This window comes from Brassica rapa, chromosome A02, assembly GCF_000309985.2.
Source record: "Brassica rapa cultivar Chiifu-401-42 chromosome A02, CAAS_Brap_v3.01, whole genome shotgun sequence".
In the NCBI taxonomy this organism is placed as follows: domain Eukaryota; kingdom Viridiplantae; phylum Streptophyta; class Magnoliopsida; order Brassicales; family Brassicaceae; genus Brassica; species Brassica rapa.
The window spans coordinates 160,897-174,276 of NC_024796.2; the positions used below are offsets into that span (position 1 = coordinate 160,897).

At 41.1% G+C, this 13,380-nt stretch overlaps 3 protein-coding genes across 5 annotated transcripts; all 3 read left to right on the forward strand.

Annotated features, from left to right (window-relative positions):
- Positions 1-18: 18 nt before the first annotated feature.
- LOC103850417 lies at positions 19-1,394 on the forward strand. Its single transcript, XM_009127169.3, has one exon. It carries the CDS (start codon positions 181-183, stop codon positions 1,255-1,257), a length of 1,077 nt encoding a protein of 358 aa, XP_009125417.1. The 5' UTR covers positions 19-180; the 3' UTR covers positions 1,258-1,394.
- A 1,177-nt stretch (positions 1,395-2,571) lies between these two features.
- On the forward strand, positions 2,572-3,851 carry LOC103850418 (pyridoxal 5'-phosphate synthase subunit PDX1.3). Its single transcript, XM_009127170.3, has one exon. It carries the CDS (start codon positions 2,683-2,685, stop codon positions 3,610-3,612), a length of 930 nt encoding a protein of 309 aa, XP_009125418.1. The 5' UTR covers positions 2,572-2,682; the 3' UTR covers positions 3,613-3,851.
- Positions 3,852-4,455: 604 nt separating this feature from the next.
- LOC103850419 (symplekin) lies at positions 4,456-12,942 on the forward strand. Of its 3 annotated transcripts, none has more exons than XM_009127171.3 (27): positions 4,457-4,895; positions 5,112-5,271; positions 5,352-5,444; positions 5,534-5,630; positions 5,717-5,873; positions 6,221-6,392; positions 6,697-6,822; positions 6,944-7,519; positions 7,645-8,214; positions 8,583-8,651; positions 8,924-9,040; positions 9,120-9,365; positions 9,563-9,610; positions 9,697-9,834; positions 9,904-9,999; positions 10,109-10,171; positions 10,249-10,356; positions 10,469-10,552; positions 10,647-10,694; positions 10,817-10,891; positions 10,973-11,068; positions 11,198-11,278; positions 11,362-11,433; positions 11,522-11,566; positions 11,653-11,736; positions 11,907-12,010; positions 12,138-12,942. In XM_009127171.3, the coding sequence occupies exons 1-27, from the start codon at positions 4,660-4,662 to the stop codon at positions 12,778-12,780; spliced, it is 4,404 nt and encodes a 1,467-aa protein (XP_009125419.2). In that variant the 5' UTR covers positions 4,457-4,659; the 3' UTR covers positions 12,781-12,942. The 3 variants fall into 3 exon arrangements, with proteins under 3 accessions (XP_009125421.2, XP_009125419.2, XP_009125420.2); XM_009127172.3 differs by having other exon boundaries at positions 6,950-7,519; XM_009127173.3 differs by lacking the exon at positions 11,522-11,566 and having other exon boundaries at positions 4,456-4,895.
- Positions 12,943-13,380: the final 438 nt, after the last annotated feature.

A 13,380-nucleotide genomic window follows, 5' to 3' on the forward strand; every position in this document is an offset into this window, starting at 1 on the left:
TGTATCCCTTCCTTGCTCACTCTCGTTTGTTTTCCCCCGATAAAAAAGTAGCGACCGTCTTTTCTAGCCGTTAGGATTAAAATTGAATAATCATCAATCACTCTGCTTCTTCTTCTTCTTCTTCACCTGAACACTTTTTATTTTGTCGTTCGTATCACTCAGCCATTTTGATCCGAGGAGATGAAGTCATCGAGGATGAAGTTTGCAAAGAAGTTGAAATCGATCAGAGCTGCGGGTGAGTATCTGAATCAGGATCGGATTCTGCAGGTGCTTTCAGCTGCAGATGAGCTTCTTCCAAAGATATCTAATCAGATTACAGCAGGTTCTATGATGTGGAGAGCCCCTCCTCAACATCAAATTGACGACGCAACAACGGAACTCGCGGAAAACGAGAATAAAGGAGAAGAAGCTTCTGGGAACGAGGAGAATATCCGTCCACCCGTAAATCAAATTCCGAGAGACATCAAATCGGCGGTTATGGGGAGAAAGAGTTTGGGATCTGGATTTAGAAGACCTGAGTTGAATTCGATCACACTCTTCGATCCTAAGCTGCTCGAAGCCTTCGAATTAGCTGTGGGATGCTTCAGGAGAATCAACGATTTATCCAGAAACCCCAATCTCGATGAAGACGAAGACGTTATCGCCTTCCCCGCCGATGAAAGCGGAATGGAGAAAGTGAGCATCGAGGACACCCTTCCTCCCCTCGACGACGAACAAGAAGAAGAAGAAGATAGAGGGCAAGACCTTGAGATTGTAGCCGAAGAAGAGCCGGTATTGGGATTTGAGGAACGGTGTCCTCCTGGAGGAGAGGAGTCAGTTGTATTCTACACAACTTCTCTTAGGGGAATCAGGAAGACGTTCGACGACTGCAACATGATCCGCTTCCTCCTCGATAGCTTTAAAGTCAAGTACTACGAGAGGGATGTGTCCATGCACATACACTACAGGGACGAGCTTCGGAGCATTTCAGCAGCTGCGGAGGAAACAGAGGTCTTGCCTCCGGTTCTGTTCGTTAAGGGAAGGTGCATCGGCGGAGCTCAGAGGGTATTGGGTCTGCACGAGCAAGGTAAGTTCAGGGCTTTGTTTGAGGGTGTTCCAGTCGCCGGAGATACACCTTGCGGGAGGTGCGATGGGTTTAGGTTTTTGATGTGTGATGGATGCAGAGGTAGCAGACGGATTGTCTCTACTGATGGTTCCAGGATTCAGTGTTTGTTATGTAACGAGAATGGCTTGATTGTCTGCCTTGATTGCTCCTAAATCTACCATTTTCTTCTTATGTGTGTATATTTGGTTTCATCTTTTATTGATATGATTCTTTTTCAGTGCTGTAGCGATTCTTTACACGCATACATTATGGTTCATTCCTTACTTATATGATCTGATTGTTTCTACTACTAATCTTTAGCTAACATTACCCTTGTTTTGTTTGCTCAAAAGAGTCCCGTTATATAAGAAATAAAGTAGTCAAGGATAGTTTTGGACTTATAGTAATCAGTCATTATTGCAGTCGAGTAATCACATGACCAAGTTGGGAGTGTTGGGCCGCTGTGTGGAGTGAGTGGAAAAAATCTACTGATTGCAAACTAGAGGCGGCCCTTCCTTTTCATCCTCAGCCGCCTGTTTATTTGTTTTCTATCGTTGCAAACAGCTTTTTTTTTCTCTGATATTATTTAGGGCTGCTTTTTTTTTTTAATCAACTCCTACTATTTGTTTTTGAACATATTTCTCCTAGTCCCACTGGCTATCGATTGTTCAAATACACAAGTTTAGAGATGTTGTGAGGAAAAGATGCTTCCCATCATTTTCTGCCATCTTTTTCTTTTTCTCATTGTCTTTATGCAGCAACTGATGAGGACTAGAGCGCCAGTCGTGGATTCTACGAGGTCCACTTACATTTCTCTGGTGTCAGATGATTTTTCCCATAAGTGATAACGTAATAAAAAGTTTGATTGTAGAAACAATTTGGACTGTTTGACCAAATGATTAATGTGTATTTAGACTAAATAGAGAATTCAAAGTTCATACTACGGATTAATACAGACTATTCCATGGTAAATCGTGATAGTCTTGTATATTACTGAAAATTATAATTTGTTTCTGTTATATAAATAGTCAAGTGCATACACTATGCTATAGGCGCTAGCGATTATCAGCGATGTTAATATTATAGCTAAAACGACCCTGACTAAATTACGAATCAGTCGTTACTGCAATTAGATATAGTGAAATTATAAATCAGACTAAATTACAAGAAGGTTGGTGGATAGAAGTGAAATTAAAACATGTTGTTTAAGATGTGTTTGATTACGTTACATATTCGTTGATTTAGGAATGCATTCACCACTGATAGTCTGATAGATAGATGAGATAATCCAAATTCGGACAACTCCATTTAAATATATTAATAATTTATAACTTCAAAATTAGTAATTGCAGTCCACTAATCATGTGTGTTAACCCGAAAATCGAAATGGCGTGTTTTTAATCTGGACCGCCCGATCATAGCCAATGAAAATGGAATATTTATTTTAATTTTAATTTTATTTATGGGTTTTATGACAAATTTCAGTATAAAGGAGAGTCGAAGATAGGCGAGGATGGGCCAGAAATCGATTCACCAATCAATCAATTCCATTTCCTCCACAAAACTTTCTTCTTCTCTTTCTCTCATTGATTCCGACAATGGAAGGAACCGGCGTAGTGGCGGTGTACGGTAACGGTGCGATAACGGAGGCGAAGAAATCTCCCTTCTCCGTCAAGGTGGGTTTGGCCCAGATGCTCCGCGGCGGAGTAATCATGGACGTCGTCAACGCCGACCAGGCTCGCATCGCGGAGGAAGCCGGCGCGTGCGCCGTCATGGCTCTGGAGCGCGTTCCCGCCGACATTCGCGCTCAGGGAGGCGTCGCTCGGATGAGCGATCCCCAGATGATTAAGGATATCAAGCAGGCCGTCACGATTCCGGTGATGGCGAAGGCCAGGATTGGTCATTTCGTGGAGGCGCAGATCCTCGAAGCGATCGGAATCGATTACATCGACGAGAGCGAGGTGTTGACTCTCGCCGACGAGGACCACCACATCAACAAGCATAACTTCCGGATCCCTTTCGTCTGCGGCTGCCGGAACCTCGGGGAGGCTCTGAGGAGGATCCGCGAAGGTGCGGCGATGATCAGGACGAAAGGCGAGGCTGGGACTGGGAACATCGTGGAGGCGGTGAGGCATGTGAGGTCTGTTATGGGTGACATCAGGGTTTTAAGGAACATGGATGACGACGAGGTCTTCACTTTCGCCAAGAAGCTAGCTGCTCCTTACGATCTCGTGATGCAGACCAAACAGCTCGGCCGTCTTCCCGTCGTTCAGTTCGCCGCTGGTGGAGTCGCTACTCCGGCAGATGCGGCTCTCATGATGCAGCTTGGATGCGACGGTGTCTTCGTGGGTTCCGGTATCTTCAAGAGCGGTGACCCGGCTCGTAGGGCGCGTGCGATTGTGCAGGCGGTGACTCATTACAGTGACCCGGAGATGCTTGTGGAGGTGAGCTGTGGGCTTGGAGAGGCCATGGTTGGGATCAATCTCAACGACGACAAGGTTGAGAGGTTCGCTAATCGCTCCGAGTGAAAAGAAACCAAAACGAAAGGTAAAGTTTCAGACGAAAATGGTTTCAGACCATTTTTGCAGTGATGTCCAAGAAAAAGACAAAAGAAAAAGATGATATTTGATGAGTAGTTTATGTAATCCCTTTGGTGTTTTCCGTTATAATCTTTGGTAGTGATTGTAATCGACTTCTTCTATTTGCAAGAACAAGTTGTCAGTTATAATAATAAGAATAATAATAATTTGTTTGTTTGTTTTTAAAATGAGACATTCTTGAGTCCATTGATATTGAACTTGTGGGAACCTGTTCTTAGTATGAGGTTTGACTAACAAAAGGGTCCTCACAGTTTGGTATTGAATTTGGTTTCCTTTAGTTCTTATTATCAATCTGTGGTCTCAAGCATCGGTTGAGGTTTTCAATGTCCTCTGCTGCATGATCCGGAACGACTCCACTAGGACCACAAAACACCGGGGAGAGGGGTAAAGGTGATAAGTCCGTTATGGTATCTGGCCCTTTAAATACGTAATCATTCAAAATGGGCTTATTCTAATTAATCGGCCCATTATATCCGTAATTTCTCTCTTTACTTAAACGACGTGGTGTCCTTATTATAATATACGTAGTCTCTAGTAATCCAAAACACCCTACTTCCCAACATTTTATTCTTACTACCCCTTGTCTTCCTCACTACCCCTTTTCTTTTTTCTTTTTCCCTTCTTACACTTAAGTATTTTATTATTATTTATCTTTTCATTTCTTAAGAGAGGGATATATTAGAAAATTTTGAGAGGTTAGGGGGTATATTAGAAAGAAGAAGAAGGAAAATATGATTTAGTAGAAGAGGGGGGGGGGGGGTATATTAGAATAAAGTCCTCTGTGTTTTTTGGAAAGACGCGAGAACAGGGAAAGCAGTTCACAATAGTTGGTCGAAGCAGAAATAAAAGAGCGAATCTTCTTCTTCTCCATCCTCCTTGTCGTCGTCTCTCTAAACCCTACGGAAGAGAGAGAGAGAGAGATATGTGCATCGATCCTTCACGTTTGGCATAGTAATATAATTGCTGGAGCCGATAATGGTGGGAGCCATCATGGCTGCTTCTTCGTATTCGTATTCGTATTCAAGAGAAAAGCTCCAAGGTCTCGCGAGATCCGCCAAATCAGCCACCGATTTGCCTCCGAAGCTCCACCGCTTGCGCAACTTGCGTCGGAATTTGCAAGGAGAAGCCTCCGTTTTCCCCGCAGAGCTTCTTCCTCTCCTTTTCGATCTTCTCTCTGATCAATTCGGTGCTGCCCGCAAGTTTGTCGCCCAGTAAGCTCCGTTTCTCTTCCTTTTTCCCGATGGTGACATTGATAAACCTTTTTTTTTTGGTAATATGATTAACACTGTCACAATTGGATTCGTATGATGATTGGTATATCTTCTAGTTGGGAGTGATTATAAGAAGGTCCTCTCATTAGGACTCTATTGCCACTAGTATACTCAAACACGTGCTTCTTTCTTCACTTATTGATTCTTATGCTGCAGGATTCTTGGTGAGGTTGGTTTGAACTATGTGGAGTTATTACCTGAGATAGTTCCCCTTTTCATTAAGTCTCTCCAAGATGACACCCCCGCTGTCGTCAGGCAGGTCATCGCTTCTGCTTCTGCTCTCTTCCGCTCCACCCTCCATAAATTCGCACTTCAGGTTGCTCCCTTTCGTCCTGCATTTGGTATCTAAATCCCTTCTTATTTGACTTCCCTTGGCTCTCTTTTTTTGGGTTCTAGGGTTTGCATTCTAGTGAGCTGGATGAGCTTCTTCAATCTTCCTGGACATGGATGCTTAAGCTCAAGGATGAAATATGCTCTTTGGCTTTCAAGGTGGGAATTATATGCTTTCTCTAATCTCCCCATGTTCTCTTTTTAATCTTTTCTGATTCCATCTTTTTCTCTTGTGACTTGTATATTAGCAAGGAAACAGTGGTGTAAAGTTATGCGCTATGAAATTTGTGGAAGCGCTTATTCTTTTGTATACACCTGACCCTAGCCTGTCTTTGGACTCTCAAGGTATTTTTCTTTATGGATCTATTCTTGAAACTAGAAGTTTCTTCTTCTTATTAGTTAGCCAGTTGCTTATACAACCTGTCCTTCAGATTTTAATATATCTATTCTTCGTGGGGGGCATCCTGTTTTGAATATCGGAGACTTGTCCATTGAGGCCAGCCAGAAATTGGGTTCACTGCTTGATCAGCTCAGGCACCCTGCTGCTAAATCTCTAAATAGCTCCACCATTATTTTTCTTATCAATAGGTAAGCTTTTTCTTGAGTTCATCTATTTCTGCAAGTTCCATTTGGTAATAGTCTGTCAGTTTGGAGCTCGGCAGAGGGCACATGTCAAATGTTCTATAAAATTCATCGACTCTTTTGGATCATTTTTCTATAAAATCTTGGTTATCTCTGGACCCGGATCAAAAATTCGGATTTGAATTTTATTGTCTGAAAGAGCATCCAATCTAGTGAGGACTAAGTTGCTTTCATTTGTAATCTGCTGGTATCTTCAATTATAGAATTGTTGTATATATGGAGATCTAGGATGGCATGTAAACTTGTCTTATGGCTCAAGAGTTCCTCTTTATTTGATTCTGTTTCTTATACAGTCTTTCATCAGTTGCAAAGAAACGACCTGCATATTGTGGACGAATTCTGCCTGTTCTACTGAGCTTGGATGCCCCAAGCTTTCTCAAAGGAGTGCATGCAGCAGCAGCAAATCTTGCCCTCAAGACTGTTTTTCTCTCCTGCTTGGAATGTACACATCCGGCTGCTGCACCGGTATTGTTTGCTTAATTCACTTCTAAGAATTTAGTTCATTAGTGTACGATTGATTATTTGCTTTACCCCGAGCATTGTCCAGTGCTTTGTATTTGATCTTCCCAAAATAAAATCTGTAGATTGTTAGCTAATGCGTTTGGATGTCTGGATCATGTGTTTTTTACTGACTGGCTTACTTACTATCATATCTTACTAATCAGTTAATAGTGGTTTAACTATTCTTGTATATGTTGAGGTAGACTGTTCTCCATGGAGTTGTTTTTGTTTTCAATTGTTTTGATCCCTATGTTGTAATTTGTTCCAGTGGAAAGACCGGTTGATCGGTGCTCTGAAAGAGATAGAAGGTGGCAGTCAGGCAGAGAAAGCTGAAGATCTGTTTTACACAACTAACGGAAGCATTCAAGACAAAGACTGTGTAGAGGATACAAAGGTAGTTTGTTCGTCTTTCCATCTATAGCTGAATCTAGATGTTGATGGTTGTATGTGTTCATGCGTCTTATTTTTTTGGTTATATATTTTAGATACGGACATTTAAATCCAAACCTTATTAGTTTCAGGTATCAGTGGAAGAGAATTCTCTCCGTGCAAATTCTGTTGTTGCGGAAAGTAACTTTGGTAGGAAAAGATCTGGATCGGAATACAATATTGATCTAAATGGAGATGCTTTGACTGGAAAACGATCAAGAATAACACCTTCTGTGTCAGGAGAATCTACTGAAGGATTAAATGGTAACAGTGTTGGCTCTCTACCTCTGGTTACTTCTGCTTCAACTGGACCAAGTAATAGCAGAGGAGTAAGTGATACTGGACCTGTTCAGCAACTGGTTGCTATGTTTGGAGCATTGGTTGCCCAGGGTGAAAAAGCAATTGGATCTCTAGAGATCCTTATTTCAAGTATTTCTGCGGATCTGCTGGCCGATGTTGTGATGGCTAATATGCATAATATTCTACTAAATGGTTCCTCTTATGCTGATGGCACCGATGAGCTGGTGATGAACATGTCTATAGTTGGTAGTGATGCACAAATTAAATATCCACCATCGTTTGTGGCTGGTGTTCTTTCACTGTCAACTGCATTCCCACCAGTTGCTGCCCTGATAAATCCTCACACACCGAAAACGGAAAATGTATGGGTGCTCTTTACTCAATTAGAAGTATTTATATGTGTTATATTTTATTGCGTCATTTCTTCCTTTTTTTTGCTTCCTAGTTTTAAAGATTGTACTGTACATTTAAATCTCACCAATGGCAGGAAGGTGAAGAACTCTGTGTGAATCATGTGGACCAGCCGATATTTCCGGCTGTAGATGCAGTTATTGCAAGTGGCTTATCAGCCTCTTCAGTAAATGAAGAGGGCAATATTGAGCTTCCACCAAATGTGGATTACAGAGGGAATATAGAAAGTGGTATACCTGGACTAGATTCTTCTGCTCAACGTTATGTGTTATCAGAAGCCCCTGTTACTTCTGTATTGGGTTCGAAAAATGTGGAGGCCGCCAGCAAGAACCAAGATACGAGTGCCAGTGGAGAACTTCTTCTCGCTGTGATTCCATCAGTGTCAGTGGATAAGTCTGAGGAGTTTAGTCCAAAGGCGACTGGCATAGGTTCTAACAGCTTGGTTTCCTCAACGGCAACTTCACTTGCTTCTGCGCCTCAGTTTCTCTTGCCTAAGATATCGGCACCTGTTGTCAACCTTTCTGATGAAGAGAAAGACAGTTTGCAGAAGCTGGTGTTTTTACGCATTGTTGAAGCATATAAACAAGTATCAATGTCTGGTGGCTCACAACTTCGCTTTTCTCTTCTTGCTCACTTGGGAGTTGAGGTCATTTTCTAAACTATCTTTTTCACATCTCTTTTTTGCTCCTGTAAGCGTTCTGAGAAGATGACTCTCTTCTAGCTCTCTCTTAGTTTAGCTTATGAGTTATTACTCTGCAGGAAAATTTCTTTTGTGTGATTTCATAAATTTAGACTTATCGGCCTCTGCATGATTCTTGCCTCACTTGCCTCAACTCTAATGTTCTTATAGAAAGTGAATAGTTGTAGTACTACTACTTGATGTTTGCTTTTTATGATGCTTTCCTGTTTTATACCTGTTAAATACGTCCTAGTTGCTACCAATATGTTGGCAAGATGATCATTTATGACATTTTGTCTCATAGTAATTGATCGTCACATTTACCATTTTTGCAGTTTCCTTCGGAGTTGGACCCTTGGAAAATGTTACAGGAACACATTCTCTCTGATTATTTGAGTCATGAGGTGAGAATTTGTTTTCCTGTCTGTAATGGTGAACAATTGAATCGGTGAATCCTGTGTATTTGTATACATGCTTATTGTATTTTGGTGGCATCGAAAGCCCCAATTTTGGTGGTTTCGATTCTGACACTCGGATTATATCCCGGGAGATTTTCAAATTTTGAGTGTTCTCAGCCTCGCTAGACTCTGCTATATCTTAGTGTCGAAAATGATGAATGACATCCCAACTTGATTCAAAAGCCATTTTATCTGATCATTGTCACTTATGTTGTCAGGGACATGAGTTGACTGTGCGGGTTCTCTACAGGCTATACGGGGAGGCAGAAGCAGAACAAGATTTCTTCTCGTCAACTACTGCTGCGTCTGCATATGAAAGTTTCTTGGTGGCTGTGGTAAGTATTCACTTTTTTTTAACAATCTTAATCGACTTTTTACTTGGAAATTTCTCAGAAACATTTCTTTATTTTCTAGGCTGAAGCACTTAGAGATTCTTTTCCACCGTCTGATAAATCGTTAAGTAAATTGCTCGGAGATTCTCCATTTCTGCCAAAATCAGTTCTGAAGTTGTTGGAATCGTTTTGCTGTCCTGAAAGTGGTGACAAGGTTGAAAAGGACTTACCTAGCGGAGACCGTGTTACTCAAGGCCTCAGTGCGGTTTGGAGTCTGATTTTAACGAGACCTGGAATCCGGAATGACTGCCTGAAGATTGCTTTGCAGGTTTCTTCTATCTCATCTCTTTACTGATTCGTTTTTTCTTTGGCGCGGCAAACATTTTCATCATTCAGGTTTCAGTGGATTTTTTATACATGCATTGTGTTTTTGGTTCTTTCTCCTTTTTCCCAAGTGTGTTGTTCTTCTTCTTTATGGCTCTCACTTAATTTTATTCCCTTTTCCTCTATATTGTTGAATAAAAGAGTGCTGTTCACCCCTTGGAAGAGATTCGCATGAAAGCAATCCGCCTGGTATGTTTCCCCAAAACCATGAGATGTACTATTCGGCTGTTTGATGTGTTGCCACGTTAATAATTGCGGGGTATCGTATTATACAGGTGGCAAACAAGCTCTATTCTTTATCATTCATTACACAACAGATTGAGGAATTTGCAAAGGACAAGCTATTTTCCGTAGTGAGTTGCATTTCTTCAGAGAGAGGAGGTGCTGAAACGTTGAGCAAGGATTGTGTAAAGGTACTTGTTCGTGCATGAAAGCAAATTATTTTTTGGATAAGAAATATCTGATCGCAACTTTTTTTTCAGCCGGTGAGTGGTGAGGGCATGGATTCGTCCTTAGAAGCAACTTCAGTAACCGAAGCCCAACGCTGCTTGTCACTCTATTTTGCACTATGTACCAAGGTCTTGTGATTTTTGCACCGTTCTTCTACTAGATGACAATTCTAGCCTTTAAGCTTGCAGCTAATTTTGCTAAAGGTTTTGATTCCTATGCTTACTATTTAATTTTCAGAAGCACGCCCTTTTTGTCCATGTGTTCAGCATTTACAAAGATGCATCAGATCCTGTTAAGCAGGTAGGTCTGGAGCATGCTTTTCTGAAATTAGTATTATATTTTTCTCTGTTATTTATTCGCACTGATTATGTATGTAGGCTATCCATCGTCAAATCCCAATACTAGTTCGTACCATGGGCTCATCATCCGAGCTTCTTAAAATTATAGCAGACCCACCGAATGGAAGTGAGAACCTTCTAATGCAGGTTTTCATCTTTCTTCTAAATTCTGTCTTCTATCCTGCAAATAGGTGAAAAGGCTTTTTCAAATAGCTGTGAGTAGTTTTAATATTCTCTTAATGTTTCTTCTTGATGACAGGTTCTTCAAACCCTCACTGAGGCGGCTAAGCCTTCTTCAGAGTTGATACATACCATAAGAAAGTTGTTTGATACAAGAATAAAGGTGAGGACAATGGAATGTTACATTGAAAACTCCTTATTAGTGATTCGTCATTTTTTCTAATCCTTTGGGTTTTGAATTTTTGATGGAACTGCAGGATGTAGAAATTATTTTCCCAATATTGCCGTTCATGACAAGAGACGATGTAAATCTGCTTTCCTACCTTTTTCCCCTTCTATTGGTTCTTCTTAGTCTCTCTCTGACGTTGTAAATCTGCTTTCCTGACGTTGTAATTTGTCTCTCTCTCTCTCTCTCTCTCTTTAACAGGTTCTACGTGTTTTCCCTCATATGGTCAATCTTCCTATGGAGAAATTCCAAGTCGCACTCTCTCGTGTCCTGCAGGTATCTAATTTAAGCTTTCTATTGCGTACTTCTTGCGTCTGAGGTAAGTTTGATCTTCTGAGTCTGGAATTTGGTTCTCAGGGACCATCTCAGTCTGGTCCAGTGCTTTCTCCATCAGAAGTTTTAATTGCTATCCATAGCATTGACCCAGCGAGAGACGGAATACCGCTTAAACAGGTATGCCTCGACCATTTTCTTTACAACATGCAGCAAATAGATGAACAGCTTAGGAGATCTCCGCCACTTGTTTTCCTAAAATTTACAAACCCGGAGGTTTGCTTATTCAATCAAATACTATCTTAACAGATCACAGATGCATGCAATACCTGTTTCGCACAGAGGCAGACATTCACTCAACAGGTTTTAGCCAGCGTTCTGAACCAACTGGTACAGTAACAGTCTCCATCTTACCGACACAGTTTGTTTTTCTTAGAGATATCTTTTGCTCATTGGCGAGTTTCTGGGTGCAGGTCCAGCAAATTCCACTGCCAATGTTATTCATGCGTACAGTTCTACAAGCTATCGGTGCTTTTCCAGCTCTGGTAACAAACTCGTAACATTTCTCTCTTTTTGGAACCCAATTTGATTTTTCACTTAAATAATAATCTCTTCAACTAAATGTTCTACTAGTCCGACTTTATCCTGGAGATCCTTTCTCGTCTCGTTAGCAAACAGGTCGGTAATGTTCTTGGAATGTCATGCTCTCTCTCTCTGTTCTTGGTTCAATCTTATGATTTGATATGTACACATTACTGCTTCAGATATGGAAATATCCAAAACTGTGGGTAGGATTCTTGAAATGTGCACAGTCAACACAGCCTCAATCATACAAGGTCTTACTACAGGTACGGATTTATTAAAATCTTTTTAACTCCTCCCTATTCTACTTTGTATGCGTCTTTCAGATCTCAGCTGTAATGTATAAAAATACTCCGTTATGCTTTTCTTAATTTGTCAATTGCAAGAAGGAAAAAGGATTTTTGATCATTGAATTTTTTTTATTTTTCTTGTGCAGCTTCCTCCAACTCAGCTGGGAAATGCATTGACTAAAATCTCATCCTTAAGAGCTCCTCTGGCGGCGCATGCCAGCCAGCCAGATATTCAGTCTTCACTTCCGAGGTTACCTTTCCCTCTCTCTCTCTCTTTTTTTTTCAATCGTCTACGGATTTGAATTAAGACAAAGCCCTTCAGCTATTTGGAAAATCCATTTGAGAGATATGAATCTTTTTTCTTTCTTTTTTGTTAGATCTACATTGGCTGTTCTTGGACTTGTCCCTGATTCTCAGGGAACACAGACGAGTCAAGTACAAGCAAGTGAAACACAAGAGAGTCAGGTACAAGCTAGTGAGACACAAGAGAGTCAGGTGCAAGCGAGTGAGACACAAGAGAGTCAGGTGCAAGCGAGTGGGACACAAGAGAGTCAGGTGCAAGCGAGTGAAACACAAGAGAGTCAGATGCAGGCGAGTGAAACACAAGAGTGTCAGGGAAAGCAGCAAGCAAGCGAGTCACAAGAGCAAACGAGCCCGTCTCAGCAAGTCTCTGTACCTCTGAGTCACTCTGAAACAGATCATAATCAGGAAACCAGTCAGGTGGTTGCCAGTCATTCTCAAAGCAGTCCTATAGCTACGGGCCGGTCAGAGACGAGTCAGTCTCAGAGCAGTCCCATTGGTGCGGGGCAGTCTGAAGTGAGTCAGACCACCCAAGTGTCGGACTCGGATCCTCCTCCAGCACCAACGAGCCATACCCAGACATCAGATTCTCAAGTGTCAGGCCAGAGACAGCCCGATAATGAGAAGATGGAGGAGGACACAGCAACCTCAGAAAACGAGAGGTCTGAAGTTGACAAGTCAAAGGAATCTTCTGCAGAAGAAGAAGAAGAAGAAGAGTGAGTGTAACTTTTCTCCTCCATGTATTGGTAGCATTTTTTAAAAGATTTTATTTTATTTCAAATGAATTTTGTAGAATTAAATTAAAGATGTCACTGTATCATTAGCGATTGTAATGTTTTTCTTGAATCAAAGACTAATACAAATAAATAAACTTGACAACGATGAGAGATTGCTTAAGTTTAGTTTTTTGTAAAAGAATGTTATCATGTTTGTGTTGGGTAACCATCCAAAATGTTGAAACGAACCCAAAAACTTGACTCTGGACGTGAAGAACCCTGCTGAAGCTGATTTTTAAGTCACTGACTGATATAAAAAAAGATATTGCAAAAATGTTTTCATGACTACTGATCAAGACATGTTGTCTTCTCTCCGTCAAGTGTCAACAATTTGATCGGCTTGTTCAGATCGATTTTAAAACCATTACTCTAGCTGACTAAATAATTAATAATAAAATTTCAGAAAATTTGTCAATAGATTTATTAAGTCAAAAATGATTAATCATGGCGGCGAAATTAGAGTGAGGAGAAACACCTCCTTTTTGGTAGGTTATTATTTCAATCTCTTGCATTATTCTCACCGTCAATGCTTGACCGTCTCTCT